The sequence below is a fragment of the Periplaneta americana genome, chromosome 16 (genome assembly GCF_040183065.1).
Source record: "Periplaneta americana isolate PAMFEO1 chromosome 16, P.americana_PAMFEO1_priV1, whole genome shotgun sequence".
In the NCBI taxonomy this organism is placed as follows: Eukaryota; Metazoa; Arthropoda; class Insecta; order Blattodea; family Blattidae; genus Periplaneta; species Periplaneta americana.
In genome coordinates this window covers 125022445-125047105 of record NC_091132.1, presented here as the reverse complement: position 1 = coordinate 125047105, position 24661 = coordinate 125022445, and the positions used below count along the sequence as shown (strand labels likewise).

The window sequence follows — 24661 nt, the reverse complement described above, 5'->3', positions numbered from 1 at the left end:
AATATCTCTTTATTACTCTTAACTTTTTCATTGTTCATGAATTAAATATTAATTTGAAAGTGAAAGTGTAACTTTGTTTTATTAATCTACTATTGATTATTTTTTAAGGTCGTGATTTACTCTGAAACGGTTAGACATTCTTGTATACCTTTTATATTTATTATTCCTCAACAATCTCATTAATCTTTAACAGGAGCCATTCTTCCACTAATGTGCATGCTTGTACATAATTCATGTGAATTGTAACTGTGGCCACTATTTTATGTTATCACTTTACTATTGTTTATTGTTTATAAAATATGTATTTTGATGCCAACTATAACCCTATAACCCTAATATACCTCAGGGTGAAATAGGGTTTATTAAATTGGATAATAAAAAAGTAGCTTCACCCAATAGCTACTTGGTCATCATATAGAAGAAAACAGCAGAAAAACTACGTTCAAGGTACTAATACAACTCTTTACTTCTACTGAAGATAATCGAACCCGCATCTTCCAGATCTGTGGATTGGAAAGCTATCACGACACCCTTGTAACCAAAAAGGTTAAAAGACACTTCAGAATTTCTTGCTGCGTGTGACGTAGTGTTCTTATCTCTCAAGTTGGGCCTACCACAAGTGCCAAGACCCAGGCTCTGTCTCTATAGGTGGACTGTCGGGTCACGCCAAACTTTGGAAATCAATTACCTCCCTAGACTCCACTCCACTTCTCCCCTTCTCACTACAATATTCTAACTTTCAGACTCCCAAAAGAGATAAGGAGAGAGCGAGTTCACTTCCTCACAGCTGGTTTATATTACTGGCTAGACCAGAGACCTGAAATCAATACATACAATAATGCCATAAAATTGACTTTCCGCTCATATTTCTATGAACTCCCACAAACAGAAACTTTCCAAGGAATACGAGTATTAGAATTATATTAAATCTTTATTAAAATTATCTGGACTTGTCTAATTCATCAGGTTTCTTTAATGATGTTCCTGCCAAGGAATTTCAAACTTCGGAAATATCCTCGGGAAGCAATTATATAAACTTTAAAACCGTTAGATCCAGAATTTAATTGAAATTTACATTAAAATTTAAGTTATGACTTTGGAAACATTAAGGAATAGAGCATAATCCAAATCTTAGTGTCTCCAGTATGTCTCATGCGGATCTGACACGTCACGAACTTTTTTTGTTTCGCAGTTGTTTTCGCTGTGCTACTACTTTTTCCCTTCTGTCTTTCTCATAAATTATTTTTCTTTTTATTCTTGGAAATATCATCAGAAAAATATAAAAGAATGGCTTTCAAGGGCTCTCATCCAGTTCGGACAAAAATAATATTAGAAAACAAATCAATAGAACAAGTGACAAAATATAACTTTCTAGGTTGCGAAATATCATACACAATGGAAATAGATATAAACAGTGGCGGCTCGTGATAAAATATTATGTGTGTTCACAATTTTGTGGTTCCAAAATCGAAGAGAATTTGAAATCGTACGTTTAACCTAATATGAAATGTCATGATTCCAATGTTTCACTATCGAAAAAAACCGTATATAAATTCAAAACAACATAATAATAATAATAATAATAATAATAATAATAATAATAATATTAATAATGAAACCCAGTCTTTTTGTTTCCAATTTTTCCTGGTGAGCCAGTTTACCCAGTTCTTTACTGTTCAAAATTACTTGAACGAAATTAATTGTTTAGGTTTGTTAAACATCAATACATACCACAGTCCCGTTATTTACAAACGCGTGTGTTCAGTAATATATTTTGATTCACAACACACTGATACACTATAGCCTATCCCAGTACTGTAATCCCATTCGCATAGATTGATTATTATAAATACATGCCAGTTAATATTATTCTTAAATATTATACACTACCATACAGATACTTAAATTCATACCACCACCACAGTCAGCCAACACGTGTTTGAAAGTCAAACTATGCTATTATGCCGACACTGAAGTATACTAATTCACAAACTACAATCTCGTAGCAGCACTGTACACACATCCACATAAAGTAAACGTTCCTACAGTCAGATGCTGAAATCTACAGACTATTAAATTTTCTCCTCGAGATATAGCACGTGAACGCTAGGCATCGATGCACCTGACATCTGTAGGATAGATACTCATCATGTTCACTTAAAGTTTTGTGCTCTTGACGAGTCATAAGCGGCCAGCTAAAGACAATTTTCTCCCGCGCATGCGTGAAATTCCTGTAACCATCTCGAAAAGAGCACGGCTTGTACGTGAACGGATGTTGCCAAGTTTACATAAGAAATTTATGCAAGATGCGGGAAGTTTAAAATACTCAATTCTGGTATTATACATCCCCACTACGTCAATACGGTATCAAATAATAAAACTAGTCGTGCATTAATGGAAACAAGGTGTTCGCGTGCTCTTGTGCTCTTATTGACGCACCGCCACTAGATATAAACAATTAACTAAATAAGTTTAGCTGTATAACAGGAACACTAAAAAGAACTTTGAAAAACAAAGCCAGAAAGACTGTATAATAAAACTATATAAGACGATGGCAGTTCCTACTATAACTTACGGATCTGAAACATGGACAATGATAGCACAACACTGCTAGAATACAAGCTGGTGAAATGAAATTCCTCAGCCCAATAGCAGGATATCAAAGAATAGGAAAAACACACAGTACAGAAATAAGACAGCAACTAAAAGTAGAGGAATTAAATACAACAATAGTGAAATACAGAACAAATTGGAAACAACACATAACAAGGATGACTGAAAATAGAATACCAAAAGCAGCGTACAACTATTCACCACGAGGAAGAAGAAGCTTAGGAAGACCTAAGAAAAGATGGAAGCAGCAGTAGTTTGGAGTCGGAACGGGACTATAAACAGGCCTAAACCGTGATGAAGAAGAAGAAGATAATTTATTTCCTTTTTTTTTTTTTTTTTTTTTTGCATATTCTAATGCCATTTACATTCCTTTCAATGGACCAGTTACTATTCTGTCCATTAAATGAATCAATCAATCTTCTTAATGTATCCAGTTGTTTGCTGACAACATAAAGTCCACTATAGTCCACTGTAGTCTATTCAGTTGTTGTTTTTCACGAGAAATGAGGGGTATTTTGATCGGTGTTCATTATAGATGCCTGCTGCTAGCAGCCAGAGTTGGGGTGTAGTCAATATATACTGCAGAGCTGTGTCTTCTGCAACCGGTATTGATGAGTTTAATTTACTTCTTTTGTGGTTTATGGATGGACAGTATAGAAGAATGTGTTCCAGATCTTCATCATGATTATTACACCAGAGACAAGTAGGATTATCAGAAATGTGAAATCGGTGTAGGTACAATTGAGTGACAATGTGACCTGTTCTGGCTCTTGTTAAAAATGTTTGAGCATGTCAGGGCAAGTTTTTGTACATTTTCAGGTCATTTGGTTTCTTTTGGACAGACTGTAAAATTTTGCCTTTGTCAAAAGAGAGCCAATTGTTGATCCCTAGATTTGTAAAATGAGACTTTACTGAAGCAAAAGCACTGGATAGAGATAGCACTTGAAGAGGTCTTGGTTGCAAATATGTTGCCTGTTTTGCAATATTATCAACTTTCTCGTTTCCAGGTATACCACAATGACTAGGTATCCATTGAAATGTTATATCCTTTTGGAGTTCTTTTAGTTTACTTAGTTGTTTCTAAAGTGGAATAATTCTATGTGCATATAGGTTTGGTACATATTTAACTATATTAAATATAGCCCCCTTGGAATCGGTAAGTATGCAAATAGATTTTTCAGAAATATGAGTAACACACTGAAGAGCAGCATCAATAGCTAGCAATTCAGTGTCAAGGCTGGAGGAGGATGAACATGGAATGAAATAACTTTCTTGATATTTTGGAATATAATACCCTGCTCCTGATGTCCCATTATTAGGATTTAGAGATCCATCCGTATAAATTTGAAGGTGATCCTTATATGTGCTCCAGAGTAGTTCCATGGCATCTAACTTAAGAATGTATGGAGGATCATTAAATGAATGAATGAATTAAGTAATTAATTAATGGATAAACGAATTAATAGAAAATGGGAGGAGATACAGTCAACAGGGGTAACATTGGCCCATTGAGGTACTCGTAACTTTGGCCCAATAGAGAATATATCTTTGAATTTTTATATCTCCCACAAAATATGGTAGGCCTATATCTTAGTAGCTTCAACTGTACTGTGTAGATAACAGCTCCAGCCAGTATTTTATGGGAGATATAATAATTCAATTATAATTATTTTCTTTGTTGGGCCAAAGTTATCCTTAATGGGCTAATGTTACCCAAGTTGACGGTACATTAAATGGTACGTAAAAACGCGTCCTTGTGAGAAAGTTCGGGGCTGAGAAAAAATGAATATGTGAGCTCCAAGCATACTGGCCACTTGTTTTAATACAAATTTCGCTGTTCCACTGAAGAAACTTTAGACGATTTTTAGTGTCCATAACAAAATAATCGCATATTTATACCCCTGATCCGAAAGGCAACAGTTTGGGGTTTATATCCGGGTTCAAATTCCGTTGTTTCCATGTGGATTTTGTGGTGGTCAGAGATTATGTTTGGTGGCAAGCTTTCACGGAAGAATAACCGTTTTCCTTACCTTCATTATAATATCGTTGTACCATAAGCGTCCTACTCGTTGTAGGAAAACAACGGGAAAACTATCCAAGAGACCATGAAATGATGAAAGATGAGTGGAACGGAGAAAAATTCTCTCCGGCACTGGGATTTTAACCCGGGTTTTCAGCTCTACGTGCTGACGCTCTATCCACTAAGCCACACCGGATTCCCATCCCGATGTCGGATTGAATCCTCTCAGTTTAAGTTCCAGCTCTTAGGTTCCCTCTAGTGGCCTCATGTACTGCGTCATAAATATATGACAGTGGCACAATGTCCAAACATGTGCAGAGGTGCACTCGTTATGAGTGACTAAGTGGCCGGGATATGTGGATATTGTGCCACTGTCATACATCTATGACGTAGTGCATGAGGGTAGGCCACTAGAGGAAACCCAAGAGGTGGTACTTAAACTGAGAGGATTCGATCCGACATCGCGATGGGAATCCGGTGTGGCTTTGTGGATAGAGCGTCAGCACGTAGAGCTGAAAATCCGAGTTCAAATCCCGGTGCCGGAGAGAATTTTTCTCCGTTCCACTCATCTTTCATCATATGATGACGCAGAATATCTGCACAGAAATATCATATGTACTTCGGTACATCATAATAATATGATATGCAAAAATAATCACTTAGTGATTTAAGGCGGCGCTTATTCCGTCGGATCCCGGCCACATAGTCACTCATAACGAGTGCACCTCTGCACGTGTGTGGACATTGTGCCACTTTCATACATCTATGACGCAGTGCATGAGGGTAGGCCATTAAAGCGACCCCAAGAGGTGGAACTTAAACTGAGAGGATTCGATCCGACATCGGGGTGGGAATCCAGTGTGGCTTAGTGGATAGAACGTCAGCATGTAGAGCTGAAAACCCGGGTTAAAATCCCGGTGTGGGAGAGAATTTTTCTCCGTTCCACTCATCTTTCATCATATGATGACGCAGAACATCGGCACGCAAATATCATATGTACTTCGGTACATCATAATAATATCCAAGATATCACCAATTCACAGGATATCACTATAGCGACAGACTTTTACTACAGTGATACCCATCCTCCAGGTCGCTGGAATGGTACTGAAGAAGATTTAAAAACATAATTATCTAATTTTAGCATTTTGATTTTATTCTTATATGAAATAAACTGACAAATTTACATAAGGGTCTTGTTAGTGTGAAATAAAAATAAATTTCCTAGGAGATACCTATTGTCAACTACCATTTATTCACATAGGCATACAAAATTTTACACGCACGCTCGTACACACACACACACACACACACACACATCCGAACGAATGTAACATTGTAAAACTCCTTTGCAGAACGAAATCAAATTTTAGCACATTTAAAGGACAAAACTAAAATTACTTCTATCATATAATATCATTAAACACTTCTCTTTTAAATTGACTGATAATATTGGGAATTTTAGCAAAGGTGTTCTCAAAACACGATATGAAATATTTCATATAAAACAATTTTTATCTCGAAAAAAAAAATAAAATAAAACTAGCGAAATTGTATTAATTTTTTTTTTGTTTAAAATATTTCAAAGAACAACCCTCTGAAATTAATGACCTTACTTACGGATCGTCATGTATAATATAATCATAGTTACATAATTCACAAATTTCAACTCGTCTATCATCTCTTAATTCTGAGAAATATGTTGTATGAAACGAATAGTTAAATAAATCAGTACCGTACATATAGAAACAACTCAAAATTACAATAAACGGCCTTTAATTCAGTATCATAATAACTACAAATCTGGGCAATAATTTATCAAGCAGTTTCAATATTAATTTTTGCACAATTTATGTAAAGTATTTGCTGCCCTTATAAGAGTGTTCCTTCATATCTGAATAAATTTCCGTGAAAAATACAAATTACAAATTCTGTTCGCAGTATTCGTGCTCATAATTACCTGGAATCTGTGTTTTTGTACGATTTTACTAGTTTTCCTTAATGCTAATTAGTTCTTTGTGTTGAGTAATTAATATTATATAAACTTTGATACGGAAAATCCTGTCTTATCCTATTCATAAAGAAATTAATTTTATTACAAAGGAATGGGCTTATATATTATGTCTGCACAAGTCAATTAACACAAAAACTTAACTTTCTAGCTGCATTCTGCTTTATATCTCAACAAAGACAAAGTAAATTAGAGCAAAGATATGTTGCTCACTATGTCACAGGTCAGAGACGGGGTAGACGTCGTAATTATGCGAAGACAAAGCCAGACTGAGTGGAAACCGAAACACATTTCATCCAGCGTGTGATTCAATTTAATGGGAGAGGTGGTTAGATCAGCAGATTATCACAAAGCAATGCTGCAAGATTGTACGTCTTCAAAGTGGATGCAAAGGCTATGGAATAAGAACTATTTCGAATGACATAACGAGTGTTACTCAGAAGTGAAACAGAGTTCTTCGCTTAACATAAAATGTGAATTGTATGTAATAATAAAATGGTATCTAGCGAGAAACAACTCCTAAGAAAATGTTTCCCAAGGAGCTTATAGTTGTCACTCATCTCCTATCTGTTCAGGATATGACAATAAGTATCTAGCTACTAGAGACCAACATTGAATGCTCAGAAGAAAGTAGATAATAATACACTGTGTCCGGGACAAAATTTACAAATAAGAAAGTTTAATAACTCGCGTAATAATGGAGATAGGAAAATGAAATTTGCGGCAAATGAAAGACGGACATTTTAAGTTTTATGTGTGATGTTGGCAACATTTGGTCATTGTAATTAAAATGGCGTTCACAGTGCAACAAAAAGTTCAATGCTGCTATTGGCTTGCCGAATTCAAGTATCCGAAGATAGTGGAGAGAAGATTTAGACAACAGTGGCCTGAGAAGCAACCACCAGATAGGCACACAATAACAACTTGGCATAGAAAGCATACAAGATTCAATTGGTTCAAAAGTTGAAACCAAACGACTTGCCTGCACGATATGATTTCGCTAGTGACATGTTGTTGAAAATTGATATTGAAAATGGATATCTGCAGAAGGTCGTGTTCAGTGATGAGTCCACCTTCCACGTCTGTGGGATCGGCAACAGGCATAATTGGGGATACATAAAATACATTGTGTACAAGACTGTAGTGGCAGATTTGGTGGATCTGCGTCGGAGAATTGTCTCTGCTTGTGCAACTGTCACTCCAGAGATGTTACGAAACACATGGCAAGAACTTGAATAATCGCCTGGACATCTGTCGTGCTACAAGAGGTGCACACATAGAAATTTATTAGTGGTCATTCGAAACTTTGGAAGTCCCTTTGTCAATTCCCGCAAACAGCATTTTCATCCATCAATTATTTGGTGAGTTATTAAACTTTCTTATTGGTAAATTTTATCCCGGACACCCTGTATAACAGAAATATAATAATTTAATTCACGTGGACAAAGTGATATAGACAACTAGAAAATGTATAATAACATTGCAAAAGTCTAATACAAAAATACAGCTATTGTTCTTGTTTAGTCAACTGTCCGAAGACAGATCCGAACCTCACAAGTGATACCAAGAAGCCACCACTTATGAGGCCAGGAGATAATGGGGTAGGGTAGCCAGTTGCTTCCCCCTCCATTGCATACATCGCCGACTAGCTACATAATACACTACTCGAACTTCAGATACATACAAACAATTCTTCTTCCTCTGTCACATATCGTCAAGTGAAATGTACACTTAGCGGCAAAAAGAATGGGCCGACTCTTGGTCGATAGAAATGCTAAGTTCTATCGCGCGGTTCACTCGTGTAAACGTAACCCAGTGCAAGGCATTGCTGTGGTGTCTCTTCATTGAAAGTCAACCTTCTATAATGTAGTAAACCTTACGCGCAGTGTGTGGCCCAGTGGTAAGAAGTCTAACATTCGTGCCAGAAGTTGTGAGTTTGCCTCCCGGTACGGTAAAATTATTATTATTTTTTATTTTAACTTTTACTTAATTTATTAGTTTATATATGAAATGGCATTTGTTAACAAACTTCGTTATGCCTGCCTTGTAAAAATATTATTACCCATCACCTGTGGGCTATTAATAGGTTAGACCTGTATAAACAAAAATACTTGTTTCACATCCTAAAAAACCGGACGCATATCAAACACAAATAAATAATTAAACAAAAAAACAAACAATTTTTTAATATATTAACAAAACAAGGCCTGTGGTGGGGACTAGTATCTCGTCCACAAACCACCTGCGTCAACAACTGCCCTCATTCTGCGCGGCATGGAGTCCACAAGATTACGGAACAGATCTAAATTCTTGCCCATCTCCTCCCACGCATCTAGAACTCTGTCCCACAATTCCTCAGGTGTCCGAACGGGTGGTTGTTCTGCCCAATTAGAGCGTAGGATCCTTTTGATTGCAGCCCACAAATTTTGAATCGGATTCATATCTGGTGATTTTGGAGGCCAGTCGACTGGGTCGACATCACGCCTCCTCGTAAACCATCTTTGAATCCGGTTGGCGGTGTGTATGGGATGATTATCCTGCTGGAAGAAAAGTATTCTTTCTGGATATCGCTTCCCGTTGTATTAACAGATAACAGTATTGCTTGAACGAGAGAAGGAGGTTTATTATTTATTAGAGTTTGGGCATATTCTAAGAGATATCGCCACATAATTATAGCTTTGCGAGACACATATGATGGCAAATTTGTAATGAAGAAAAGAAGATTGGGGGAGATTCGAACCTTGAGCTACTACTATCAACTTGTTCAATAGACCAATGCCGTAACGACTTACGCTGCTGTGACTTGTTAATATCAGTTCGGCATAATACGTGGTTTTCCTGTTCATATTCGCTCCGGTTGATTTTGTATTTATCAATTTTATTATTATTTCACCCTTCAAGGGCCCTGATGTATCTAGAATCAACCCGCCATTCGATTTTATTACATATTTTGGACTCTTAAACAAAATACAGCAAATTTAAATGGTTTAATATGTGTTACCTAGTGAACTACGGCTTTGACGAGACGAGCATGCGCAATGTTATGTCTCTGGAACTTAGAAATTGTCAGCCGGCCCATTCTTTTTGCCGCTAAGTGTACTGCCTGGTAATATACGTACATATCAGCCAGAATCTCAGATGACATACAACTTAATTATAGCTCTGATATATAAAACAATCTACAAAAAGTAACAAAAATTAAAGAGTATGGATTTTCTTAATGGTAAATCACTCGCCCCATTTTTATCAAAAAAAGATAAGCTACATTTCCCTTTAGGAAATCAAAGTCGCGTGTGAATAAATTTCTATTGTCCATGTGGTATCTTTAAATAAATATTTTACTTTTTATTAAATCCTCGTGGCAATACATTTTGTACTGAGTACTATTCTCATACTTCAGTGCATATACAGGCAGACACACGAATAAGCAGATGTAATACAAGAAACGGAGTGGGAAGACGAGTCAGAACTCTCCGTTGAAAGCGAGTTAGTATGGTCAATGTACACCTAACTTGTACTCAAAGTAGCCAAACGCAGGAATCTAGCGATGACACTACGAAAAGTAATAACTAAGAGTTTTATAAATGCGTAAACATGTGAAATACAATTAAGAAGATTCAAGTCATAAAGGGATAGCAATTACACTGGAAAATAAATACGACAGAAGTCTTCCTAACCATTGTTATAGGTAGGGGAGTAGTGGGTACAGTGAGACACAAAATATTAAGACATGTATGGAAGTGATAATTCAAGTATTTTTAAAATCAAGTGCAATAGAAATAGACATTAAAACATGGAGTATAATAATACACAAACAAAAATATTACTAGATAAAGGACATAATATACAATACGTGTTTGTCACAAAAATGCAAATGTCTCACTGTTCCCATTCAGGACGGTACAGTGAGATACCACAGTGTCTATTAACGGGCATTGAAATGATTTACATTTATTTCAAAAGAAAAGAAAGCTTGCTGTCTCTTTATCTTGACATGTTCTGTAGGCTTATTTAGAATCATTTTGATGTCTGACTTCGAAACCATTCAAACATCTGGAACATTTGGAAAAGTGAATTTCCCATGGCATTTCAAACTTTTGCGAAAAAATGAAATTAATTTTTGATGACAACAAAGCTTATAATTTTAAGAATTAAATTTAGTTCTTTATTATTTTTAACATTTTCTTAAATTTTGTGAATAATTTTTTATTTAAGAAACCATTAAAATGTAATGTATCCATTATTTTAAGGTAGAGTTCCTAAATTGGTTACTAGTATGTTCATTTTTAATGTTAGTTACTGGTAAATGTAATATAATTACAGTTTGTTCTTGCAAATCATTGGTACATGGGAACAGTGAGACGTCTCAGTGTACCCTTCAATGGCATGTCTCACTGTTCCCTTTACGCATAGTTCATTTAAAAATGACGGCATCACTTCAAAATGAAACCAAGAAAGACGAAACCTTGCCAAACATAATCTCAAATACCATGGTATTAGGTAACAAAACATTCATATTTATATCTCATTTGTATATCCAATATAACCTTCATTTAACACAAGCCAAAATTTTACTTCTAGAGTGAAAAATTACGAATTATTTTTTCATCACTCACCTTTATAACTAGAATCACATCGAGTATGAAATACTGTTACTTTACTCATGCAACATACAACTCCACTGTTACCAACATCTCAACATCAAAATTTACCATCTAATAAAAAATGTCTTACTGTTCTCCCTGTCTTATTATATCCACTTCTCCCCTATCTGAAAATGAACTGTGGCCAGAAAAAACCGGGAAATGGCGAGGCAAGTGCGGCAGCATGACTTCTCAACACGGGCATAGGAAGAAGCAGATTGTTGGATCTCCAGGCAATTTTGATGAGGAAGTCATACGAAGACTCATCCATAATTTCTACGCCACTTAAAAGCCAGTCGACGAACCTCAAATAGCTTCTTCCTGTAATTCGCGATGAGATAACGCTAGAGGAGGGAAAATTTCTGTAAGGAAACTTCTCTCGAAGTTAAAATTCAGGTATCTACACAAGACACCCAGTTTCTTATTACAAAATATGGAATGTCTACTGGTATGGACTGAACTAGTCCTATACCCACTAACAATATATTTTCTCAGTAATTGATTCGATCCTATTATAAGCTTAATAATAATAATAATAATAATAATAATAATAATAATAATAAGAAGAAGAAGAAGAAGAAGAAGAACAATAATAATATTTATTTATTTATTGATAATTATGTGCTGGACAACAGCCATTGGCCAATAAAAGTCCAGCACAGTGATACAATTAATACATTAAAATGAACAACTATGGTACAATTAAATACTTGAGTTAACAACAAAATAAAGAACATAGATTACAATAATTAATTTATAAGAAATAAAACTATAAAATATTAGGGAAAGGAGTTGATTCATACTACCAATTTGTGTATAAGGATTATGCAAATAATATTAGCAAATACATTGCCATATTCTAATACTTCTATACATTGAATGGATCGAAATCGCCTACATGTAAGTTAGCATGTTTAATACATCTGGAGACCGGCGAAGAAGATTTACAATTTCTAATATAGAAGAGTTTGTGAGGTCTCATGTCCTTCATAGGAATACGAAGGCTGACACTGTTTAAGAAAGATTGACAATTAATGTCACCTTTTAGGACCGGTGTTGAAAAAGAATAAATAATTGATCGAATTATTCCTAACATTCTTATTGCATGCTTATAAATATAATCAATGTGGTTGTGAAAATATAATTTAATGTCAATTAATACACCGAGGTCTCTAATACAATCTTTTCTGTTAATTAATACATTTTTTAGATGATAGTTATATTTTAGTGTAGAGGTTTTATTATTATTATTATTATTATTATTATTATTATTATTAGTATTATTATTATTAGTATTATTATTATTAGTATTATTATTATTATTATTATTATTATTATTATTGATGTTGTACCTCACAATATTTTGATAAATACATTTTAAAACTTTGGTCTGTCTTCTAACTACGTGAGCTGGTTTGAAAACTATTTAACTAATAGACAATGTTGTGTTCGTCTAGAAGATTCTCTCTCGGACCCATGTAATTGTTTATGTGGAGTTCCCCAAGAATCTGCATTGGGCCCTCTATTATTTTTATTATTTATAGATGACATACTGTATGTAAAAGAATAAGTTCAAAGTACCTGTTATTTGCTGACGATCTCAAAATCTTTCGCTCAATAAATAGTTCTGCCGATTGCCAAACTCTTCAAAATGATATTAACTCTATTGAACTTTGGTCTGACGATAATGGAATGAAAATTAATGAAACAAAACTTTTGTCATTCGTACTCACGAAAAACTACTTCCATAAAATTTAATTATTCTCTTAATAACGTCTGTATTAAGAAAAATTCTAGTGTATAACTAGATTCTAAATTATATTTTCACGATCATGTTCAATATATTTATAATCATTCAATAAGAATGCTTGGTTTAATAAGGTCTATAACTTATTCTTTTTCTACTCCAGAGTCTCTATTAATTCTATACTTTACTTTGGTTCGATCTAAACTTGAATATGCATCTGTAGCCTGGAATTCCATTACTTAAACTGATTCGGTTAAATTGGAAAATATTCAAAGAAAATTTATTTCCTTATGTGTTTTTCGATTTATGCCCAATTCCTCTAACTTTAACTATGAGCTTACCTGTAACTGTTGTAGCCTTTATTCTAGACGTCAAAATCTTGATTATCAATTTTTTTGCAAAGTGATCAAGGGTGATACTGATTGTGAGTATATCATAAACAATATCAGCCTTCGTATTCCTACAAAAGGTTTAAGATTTCAAAAAAAATTTTATAACAGAAATTCAGAATCATTTTCTCCAGTCTGTAGATGCATAAAATATGCCAATTTTCATGGGCACAATTTAGATCCTTTTAAGGTATAGTTTCGTTTTGATTATTAGTATTTACTGTTCTTGTTCTCAATTTTATTTATGTATGTTATTCTTTATTTAAGATATTATTTATTTGTTTTTGACCTTTGTATCTTCTGTTTGTGTATTGTGCTGAACTATAATTGGCCTCTGGCTGTTTTTCAGCACACAAATATTAATAATAAATAAAATAAATAAATAAATTATTATTATTCACACGGGATAATTTTCCTGAGTTCTTCTGAGATCGTTTATAAGTGGACTGAGGAATTTATATTCCCATCTACATTCTTCCAGCCAGATTGTGTTGTTCTAACGAGCAATGTTGGACATGGGCTATATATACTCGTAACCCAACCCCAATGGATTCCGTTCCCTGTGTAGGAACTGCAATTACACATTATTGGACATCGTAATACAATGGGGACGAGTTCTAACATTGTTACTGGATGCAGTTACGGGCTAATGTCTACATCGATCATTAGGGGACCAGATAATGAGTGAGAGATTCATATCTGAGCGGACATAACGTTGTTATCGAGCCGCTTGCCGTCCAGTAACAACTTTTACCTACTTCCTCCGAGTTTGAAGACCCAGACGCAGCTCAGTAAACTGTCGGTTTCTCATTACAATAGCTGCAGTTCGATCTCTATAATCTGGCAGATATCTTATATTTATAGGACTATAACAATTATTTTAACTTGTAATTCCTAATAAATTTCTTTATAATTATAAAAAGAATCAATGGAGTGACAACCCATGTAGGGCCAAGACTAAACAACTGACTGCATTGTGAAAATAGGTTTCGTAAGCCAGTTATAACTGCTGAAGAAATTATAGTACACTGCTCCACTGATTTAGTAGATTGCGTTTCAGTCTAAAAAAGCAGCAAAACAGTATAAAGTGGTCTGTTGTAGTGACAAGAATCCAAGCCCCCTCATACCGGTAAGGCATCATGTTTCAAACACGTTTACGTCTGAGTATTTCTGACGAAGTAAATATCATTCAACGCCTTGAAAAGGACGCAAATATTAAGGATATTGCTGGAGAGTTTAAGGCAATATTTACTTATTTCTCTATTTATTTCTTTACTTATTTAATCCTTCCCTAATTTCATCCTTTCTTTATTGATTTCATCCATCCATCCATTGATTGATTGATTGATTGATTGATTGATTCATTCATTCATTCCTTTTTCTTCACTCCTTCCTTCAACATCCCTTCCTTCATTCCCTCTTTCATTCCTTCATTCTTTCTTCATTCCTTCTTCAGTCCTTCATTCATTCATTAATTCATTCATTTATTCATTCATTCATTCATTCATTCATTATTCATTCATTCATTCATTCCTTTACTCACTCACTCACTCACTCCCTCACTCACTCTTTTCTTTTATCTTATTTTATTTATTTACTTAATTATTTATTCATTATTGTATTTATACATAGAACTATTCTAGGAAACAAAAAAAATATTTTGTATTAATATTGTATCAGAGTCACATTTTAATATGAATTAACAATTCTTAAATAACCATTCCTTTGTGATCGATTTTTTATTGTACATAATATTCCTTGGCTTTCATGCTCTACCTAAATATAATGCTTGCCCATTGCAGGGCACTTGCTCCGCATGTTATTACATATGCAGGTAAACATTGGCTTTCTATTATATCAACGCAGAAGTGCAAATGCTTTTGTGTTTAATTACTTTCTACCGTGTCGCATTGTCTCATTTTTTGAAAGTAAGGAGTTGCTGGAAAACATATTTTTCTAATCCATCTGCTGTTTCAGTTTCATATCAAGAATCTTTCATTAGTATTGTGTAATTTTGTATCTTTTTTTAACAGAAACTCAAATTTAGTTGCTTAGTTCAATTTCTGTTACTTAGGAAAAATAATTAATTAATAATTATAAGTGTATACATTACTAGAAAATAGGTGGCGTTAATTGGACAACCTGTTTCTGATAACGCCATTGTACAAAGTTTTCCTATTTGATTTCTAATTCTTCTTTGGTATAAAATATCACCATTTTCATTGTGCTATTTTCTAAAGATAAGATTACAGTTTCTATTTCATGTTGAATCTTTCGTACACTACTTTTAACACTTGAATATAAATAATTGATTACATGGCGATCTAACTCGTATTAATGATGTAAGCATGTGTGGCTTACAGCTGTTTCGGTGTTGCTGGACACCATCCTCAGAGCCTACTAGATCTCGGCGCTATCTTAACTTCGCTCCCTGTTGTGTGGCTGCGTTCGTGTGACGAAGAGTTGTGTCGAGTACTGTGTGTGTTCTGAAATTGATCTGTGTTTTGAGAATTTCATTAGGGTGTGTTTTAGTGTCTCTGAATATTTCATATTGTTCTAGTGTGTTGAGTTTTTGGTTTTTGGGTTATATGTGTAGGATTTCCATGTCTGTATTTATATTATTGTATGTGTGGTTAGCATTAGTTATGTGTTCGGCATATGCAGATGTATTGTGTCCTCTGGTTATTGCTTTAATGTGTTCTTTGTATCGAGTTTCAAATGATCTGCCTGTCTGTCCAATGTAGAAACTGTCGCAACTATTGCATGTGAGTTTGTATACGCCTGTGTGGTTGTATTTATTTGTTTGTGTTGTTTGTGTGTTGAGATGTCTTTGTAGTGTGTTTTCTGTTCTGTATGCTATGTTGTATTTCTGTTCTCTGAATGAGCATGCGATCTTGTGTGTGTTTTTGTTTTCGTATGTTAGTGTGATGTATTTCTTGTGTTCTTGTGTTTGTGTTGTGTTTTTCCTAAGTAAAAGTGACTTAAGTGTTAAGGTGGCGTTATTTGGTATGTGTACCTTAGAAAGAATTGCTACAATTTCTTGTTATACAGATAATTTTGTTAATTGCCTTAAATAAGAGACACGCTAATTGCTAGAATGTAGTCTTTTAACTTTTTAAACTGATAAGTTAGTAATTTAATCAGATAGTAAAATAAAAACTGACTGTTTGTTCCACTCATTCCACAGGTTGTTCATTAATGTCTATTGTGTTATCTCTGATTCCAGAGAGGTCACATAAAATAAGAAAAACTACGGTAAATACATGTAACTATGAGGCTAAAGAACTTTTAATCTGCTTTAGCTGGTATTAATGATGACCAACACGCAATTAAGTATTTTTATTTGTAATTCTTACAGAGTGGTATCCGCCTTGCAAAAAATACATGGAAAATTATACTTCATCACCATTATCGCAACTTCACGGACTAGGGATATCGATTTGATCTTGTCTTCACTGCCCTGTACCATGCACAAGGTGCAATCAATATATTTCCGAACTGCACTTGTATTTATTGTACCGTTAAACATACATGTGCATATCAATGACGATCATTGCTTCCACACCTGTTGAGCAGTATATACAGGGTTAGTTAAAAGTCCCGCACCACCTAATTAACTTTTGAAGCATATGGTTCAGTGACATGAAACTTGGTATGTGAGGATAACCATATACTAAGAACTCAATAATGGTATTGCCGAGTTTTTTCTACTTCCGATTTAACCGGAAGTAACTCCAACTCTCTTATTTTAAATGGAACGCCCAATATATTTTTTTATTTTCGAATAGTGCTCATTAAGATATTTTCAAAAAGTGCGTCTTGTACATTGCACTCCACTCTTTGCTTAAGCGCGGGAACTTGTTTCTGTAACCTATTGTTATCTAATTTACGAGTTGTTTGCTTTTGCATCTTCTACTGTTCAATTCTTATCTGTAATAGATATTTAGTATGAATTAAGAAAGAAGCTTAGGAGCAGAATAAATTAATACATTTCTAAAAAAAATAAACACTATTATAAACTTTATGTTTTGAAGATAATCTAGTAACAATACTATTCACTTTAAGAAAGTAGCAAATGTAATTGAGGGACGTGTTAAAAATTGGGATGCCCATGCGCGGTCAAGAATCGGATATCTATCCCAGGTGCGGCCCAGAATGTTTTAGGCCAGTGATGGACATCGTGCCTCACTTGAGAAATAATGCCTCACTGATCTTCACAGAGCTTATCGCTCTGAGTGACATCATCCTCACAGACCCCGTTTCTCCCTCACGCAGCTCCTAGGCGTGGGCAGGTTCTATATCAGTTTCATAAGAAATATCAGTGGTGGCATAATGGCATTATCTAAGCTGTGTGTACGTGTTAGAAAACGATTATTTCATGAGAAATGGGAGGAAGAGTTTTTTTGCTGTTTAGAAGGGGAGAACATTCGATGTATGTTATGCTCGAAAATCCTATTAGGCATTAATAAATTTAATATACAACGACATTACTCCTTATGTCATAAAGAACATGCTGAATTAGACGGTAAGACAAATTAAATGTTATTTTTCGTACTATTCCGAAGAAAATTTATGATCTTAACATTTGCATAGTATACTAAATACGACATTATGCCTTAAACTCGCTGCATTGAAAGCTATGAGGAATTAAATGCTGTTTGTACGTATTATTTCTAAAATAAATTTATAAAAAAAAATATCAAATGTGCGTAGAAAACGAAATATGATTTTCTGAAATTATTTTAGGTCGAGAACGTGCAAATATATTAAGTAATCTTGAGAAACGCCAGAATATTCAAGAATATAAATGTAGACAACTTGATGGAATATTATTGGCTAGATAAGCAATTTCTCGCCCGATTTAAATCAATTCAGCTATGGAGAAACAGTAAAGAGGTTTATGATTAAAGCTGCCGAATTAATTTTCGAAATTGAATAAAAGTTTTCGAGTCTCTCACCAAGCGCTTTCCTAATAATTCGCCATTGACCGCCTTAGCGATTACGATAAGGTGACGCAGATCACAGCAGTTTATATTTCCCATCCTACTCTGCAGTCTCCTCTCCTAGTAAACAAACTATTTCAAATCGAGTGCCTCACGTAACCGAAAATTGTTCCCATGTATGTTTTAGGCGATCGTCCATGTGTGACCCTGGAAGCTTTAGGTTATCGTCCAGATGCGGCCCGAGAATACACGAGTTCTAGTATGAATACAAACAATATTCTCTTCACTTTATTTTGCAGACTTAAGACTGCCTGTAACAACGTGTAACAATACATTACTAAATAACAGTATAGCTGTCGATACTATACTTGTTATTGTTTAATAAACTGTCCGAAGACAGGTCTGAACCACACAAGCAACACCAAGGAGGCACCACTTATGAGGCAACTAGGCCAGGAGATAATGGGATAGGGTGGCCAGTTCCTTTCCCCCTCCATTACATACATCGCCGACTAGCTACATAATACATTAGTCAGACTTCAGATGTATACAAACAACTATTCTTCCTCTGACACATACCGTCATGTGAGATGTACTGCCTGATAATAGATGTATATATCAGCCAGAACCTCAGTCAGAGGATGATACTACAGTGTTCTACTGTAATATTGACTGTGTAGAATTTGTTACAGTTACGGTTAAAATAGTTTGTAAAGTTATAGCCTTCGTCTTTTAACGTTCAGCCTTTCATTTGACGTAGTGAAAGACATATCCTTGACCATTACTCTGGTAAAAACTTAGATGAAACTGTGTTTACCAACTGTAGCCTAGTGATGGAGTTCTGCTGCAATACCATCATTTGAATTCTTAAGAACTCTTCTTTTTCTTTGGTTATCTTCTTTTTACTCCCTTGTTGGTTTCTGAGCTTTACATATGTTTCGGTTTGGATATTCTATGGAACATCTATAAAAATATTGGGATTACTCATAAAATAGCCCATTTAAACGTCAATCACATGATTCGCAGGCACTTGTTCGGTATGTAGACGCATTGAACTCTGCCCAGATGTTACTCGCGATATAATTTTCCAATATGTAATCAGCAAGCTTAGGGAGTTTAGCAGTTTAAAAACAGGTTAATGGTACACAAAGTGTTGTTTGTAAAGAAACTTCCTTCGCCTAGTCCCGAAAGACTGCCCATTCGACTTCATACTAGTGATCGGTTGTCTGATAGTTGATAGCTAGCATTCCAAGAGTACAGGCGAGTACAAGTCTACTGTGCACAATTACTATGCCGAAAGTTACACTGAAAAAAAGAGGATAAATTAAAGAAACTTGTGGAAGTATACGAAAGTAAGTACTTTTGTACAGATAGAATTAATATCACATGTAACGTGTGCCACATTGTAATAAAGGGCGAGAGTCTCAAATACATAGAACAGCACATCAAAACTCAGAGACATGAAGCTCATTTACAATTATTCATACGTAACGAGAAGGAAGGAAGCGCGCCTTCTGTTTCAAATTCTGATAGACACAATGGTTTTTTTCCGGGATTTGTGTGAAATTATGGTGAGCTCCAACATTCCTTTTAATAAGTTGGAAAACCCTCACTTCAAGAATTTTATAGAGAAGTATAAGGGCAGAATTGCCCCGTCTGAAACAACTCTACGTAAAGAATATTTAATGTCATATTACGAAAATGTTCTGCATAGCATTCGAGAAGAAATATCTGATAACATTTGGATTTCTGTAGATGAAACCAATGACAGCATGCATAGGAGTGTAGCAAATGATGTTACTGGAATACTCAATCCAGAAAGTCCGGTGAAAAGGTTTTTTTATTAACTTCAGAGTTACTCGAAAGAGTGAACCACAAAACCATGTCAAGTTTTTTTTTTAATCAATGTCTCTTTTATGGCCCGGCGGCATCAAACGTGGAAATGTTCTCCTCCTCGTTACCGATGGCGCGCCTTATATGATAAAAGCAGCTAAGGAAATTCAACAGCTGTATCCTAAACTGACCCATGTGACTTGTTGTGGCTCATTGCTTGCATAGAGTTGAAGAAAAGATTTTATCCTGTTTTAGTCATGTGTATCGTTTTATTTCTCATATGAAGAAAATATTTTTGAAATTACCCTCTGGAACAAGAATCTTTAAAGAAATTGCGCCAAAAAAATCCTTGACCGCCTAAGCCTACTGTGACTTGATGGGGAACTTGGTTGGACGCTGCCATTTACTATGGGAAATACTACAATCGCATAGTTGAAATATTAAATGTATTCGATGACGAAGACAGCGCAGCAATCAAAGAAGCCAAATGCCTCGTCTCGAACGAGCTATTAGAAGTTAATTGCAAATAAGTTTCAAGACCTTTCCAAAACCATTATTCTGCTACAGTGAAGAAATATGGAAATGATTGAGGCCATCAGACTCGTTGAGGCATTATCTACTACAAACAATCAAAGTGAAGATGAAAAAAGTGTGTCGGTGCAACAAAAGTTTAGAAACATTCTCAAGAAAAACGTTGGATTTTCCAAACTTTATGAAATTCGAAATAAAACAACAAATCGAATACACAAAGCTTTGAACAGTATTGACAGTGATTGTGATAGTGTTACATGGTTTAAGTTTGCCACCACTACATCATGTGATGTTAAAAGAACCTTGTCTCAGTTAAAAAAATTGTTTGTCAGAAAATAGAAGAAGCTTTTCATTTGATAATTTAAGAATCTATGTTGTGGTTCATTGCAACAAATATAATTCGTGTTTGTAAACAAAATAGTATGAGGAATAACTAATTCCTAAAATATGAATGTGTAAGATTTGTTTTTGCAATTAATATTATATTTCTGTACTATTTTGTAGTTCACTTTGTCGAACGTACCGTAACCCTTTTATTATTACGCTAAAGTTTGGGCGAGAAGTTATTTTTGTCGTAGTCTGTACTGGAACATCCGTGTACGTATCGTATGCTCACTGTGTGTAAAGAGTGTCAGGGTTCAGTAAACCTCCTTTCATACTTAACCTGTACGTATTGTTTACCTGCTGAAGTCCCGGGCTTTGGTAATCAGTAAACTCAAGGACTATCGTCTTGAGATTGCAATGCCATGATTTCATGTGTAAACATGTCCACTTCTGCCGGATTTCAAAATGGCATGCCATAGAACAACTTTAAGAACTGTACTATTTCAGAGGTATTGGATTTATATTATTTTTCAAGAAGAACTTGACTGCTAAAGATCTAGGTCTAGCCGCACATGCCCAATGTAATAAAATACCGCTAGTCACCCTTGGAAATGTTTGTCTGGTCAACTTTTCGTCAAGATTTCAACTGGACGGTTCCCGTTTAAAAGAAAAAAAAATTAAGATAGTATTGTTGTTTTGAATTTATTGTAATGAATTAAAACCAGATAATTCAAATAAAATTAAAGAAAGATTAAACTGAAATGATGTTCCCTTGCAAACACAACAAGATAAGTGACTTGTCTGAAACATTTTAATTTTGCAAGATAGATTTCTGGAAGATGACTCAATTGCATCTTCCAAATTAACATCGTGAGATAAAAATTTGCGACAAACAGGAAAATTACAAGTAACTTTTTCCCAAGTAATATATTATCTGTCCACCGTTGTGGCTGAGGGGTTAGTGAATCTAACTCCGAACCCAGTGGTCCCGGGTTGGATTTCCGGTCAGGACGAGTTGCCTGGGTGAGGTTTCTTCGCGGTTTTCCCCTCACTTCTACTATGAATGAATATCAAATCACTCTACAGGCCTCCCGGAACTACTGGCTCTCTCGACCGGCCTCCGTGGAATGTAGCAAAACGACGTTGGATGGCTACTACAGGGACATCATTTTATTTTTACTAACATTTTAGTATTAAACTGTCTATACCTTTAGAGAACCGGAAACACCGCTTGCTCGCCCCTCCAAGACTGGAGTTCGATGATACTGGCGTAAAACACAAATCACTCTACTAGGTATAGGAAGGAAGAAAAGTAGTTCATCCATTTACGTAAACTAGGAAATATCGCGATTTTGAGTTTGATAATTTTCATTAGGTTTTTCTTTAATCAAAGTACAGTACTGTATTAAGAATAAGTGTTTTTACTCACGAAGTGAGTTATACATGCGAACGTATTCATTATGCAGTGTATATTATACTGTCTACAGCACATTAGCGTACAATATAGAGAAAGAAGTTAAAATGAAAAATAATCATAATATGAATATTTAAACACAATTTTGAAAAAGGTGGCCGTTCATTTCGATACAGGCTTCAGTTCTTTTGTGCATATTATCGCACTATAGACTATTGCATCTAATTCCAATTGCCAGTTTCGTCCTTCGTACTAGTAACTCATGTTGAAATAATTCTGTACCTACTCTACGTACTGTGAATTCAATCTTCACTTCTGCCCGACCCGAAAATATAAAATTACTCAGACATGCTATCTACTGTCCGTCCAAGTGGTTATGCCGCAGGATTGTAGAAAGGGAGGAAATCACGTGACAGTTAATTACTTAACGAGTCCCTTTTATTTAAGTTAAATTAAACAGCTGTATAATATTACGTAAACTTCCAATTCCTAAGAGAAATTAATGTTTTCAGAAAAGAGCTAAGACAGCCCAGCTATTACAGAGGGGCGAGCAGAAGCAGGTGGAGGAAATCGGGATGTGACGTAGACAAACGGACGATAGTACCTGTGCGAAAATATGATTCAATATTGAAAGCTCTTTCGTCACTGGAAAACGCGAACATATTTCTGGAACGTACTATACTCAGTAACTCAGTACTGCTTACTATCTGCGGTCTTGGTTCTGTGTGGAGTTGGAACTTCCTTAGTAGAAGGGGTGGGAGTGAAGTACATTAAAAAACTCAGGTACAATAAAAATTGAAGTAAAAATAAAATGATGTCCCTGTACAACGAGCAGAAGCTACTCGGAGGAAGAACGCGACTCATTCCATATCGAGGGTTAGCGCAATAGATCTCAACAAGTCGCAGTGCTGGGCCATCCGTGCCCCCTCACATAATATTCCATTCCATTCCAATATATTATCTACCACACTTGTGCGGAAATATCTTATTAGCTTGGTAGGATAAGATATTGACTCATATTTTTAGTACAGATAATTCATTATCATCGGACTCTCACTATCAAGAGCCGGGCTAGTTTTTAAGTTCAGTAATTGTACAATGTGGGAACGTTCAAAGGGAACCTGGTAATATCGCTTAGATAAATTGTATCTATTTCTTGGCTGGAAAATTAATTTTCTGTAAGGGCAGAAAATATAAATTCATAGTATTCTATTATGATGTGACAATAATTGTGACTAGACATGTCTCACCTGGCACTCGTAGGTACCGTTGTCACGTTTCTGCACATACTTGATCTGTAAGTTCCAGTCGTCACCGCCCTCTGTGTGCACTACTTGAAATCTCTCGTCGTTAGTGTACGTGAAAAGGCCCGATGTAAGAATGTGCCAATCCCGACGTCTAATCCAGGACACCTGGAACAAATTATATTACCATTATATGTATTCTGGTAATATTTTCTTATTTTCTCTCTCTTAAAATATAAGTAAAGAAAAAGAAATATTGATTGCCTCTAAATGTGCTCATTTAATTTCATAATATTTCCATCATTTTTTAAGTAGGCTTGTACAGAGAACTCCATATAAGACAATACGCAACACATTTCCTCGCACACTGCCCTGTCATAAGCGCCTAAGTTCAAGGAAGCTTGTCGGCCGTTGCATGCGCGCAACTCACTTCAGTTTGTTGTGGAATACAGAAGGGGTTACCAATTCGTTCGTGGTGTAGTGCAAAATACTGTTTTCCTAATTATTTGAGAACACTAAAGGAATTAATTACTCATTCATGCATAGTGTAGTGCAAGATATTGCATTTTTTGTAATTGTTTAAGAACGTTGAAGGGATTACGAATTAGGACACAGAGTAATGCAAGATAGTGTGATTTTTATACCTTTTTTAAAGATCAATAAAGACCTCAGGCCAGTAACACACTTGCAGAGTTTTCGCCAGCGAGAAATGTGTTGCGAGAAAATTAAAAAATTGATAACATTGAGTTTTTCGCTGGAATCGGTAGCTCAGCGAATTTTCTTGACACATGTATCAAAGATGTTTGACATTTATACTCTTTATGACGATTGAATGTAGAAAAAGATATCACAGGTGGCGATGAATTGTATTGCTTTTATTTGAAAATGAGGAAGATGGCTGATAATTGCAGTCAGAAACTTATCGAACTTGTACGATGTCACCCGTAGG

At 35.2% G+C, this 24661-nt stretch overlaps 1 protein-coding gene across 1 annotated transcript in view; it reads right to left on the bottom strand.

Annotated features, from left to right (window-relative positions):
* The window catches only part of LOC138691404 (opioid-binding protein/cell adhesion molecule homolog), a 1391213-nt gene that overhangs the window by 549871 nt on the left and 816681 nt on the right, over positions 1 to 24661 (bottom strand). Inside the window, exon 4 of the mRNA XM_069813317.1 lies at positions 23719 to 23880. Within this exon, the coding sequence (XP_069669418.1) occupies positions 23719 to 23880 (162 nt within the window). The remainder of the gene's footprint in view (positions 1 to 23718; positions 23881 to 24661) is intronic.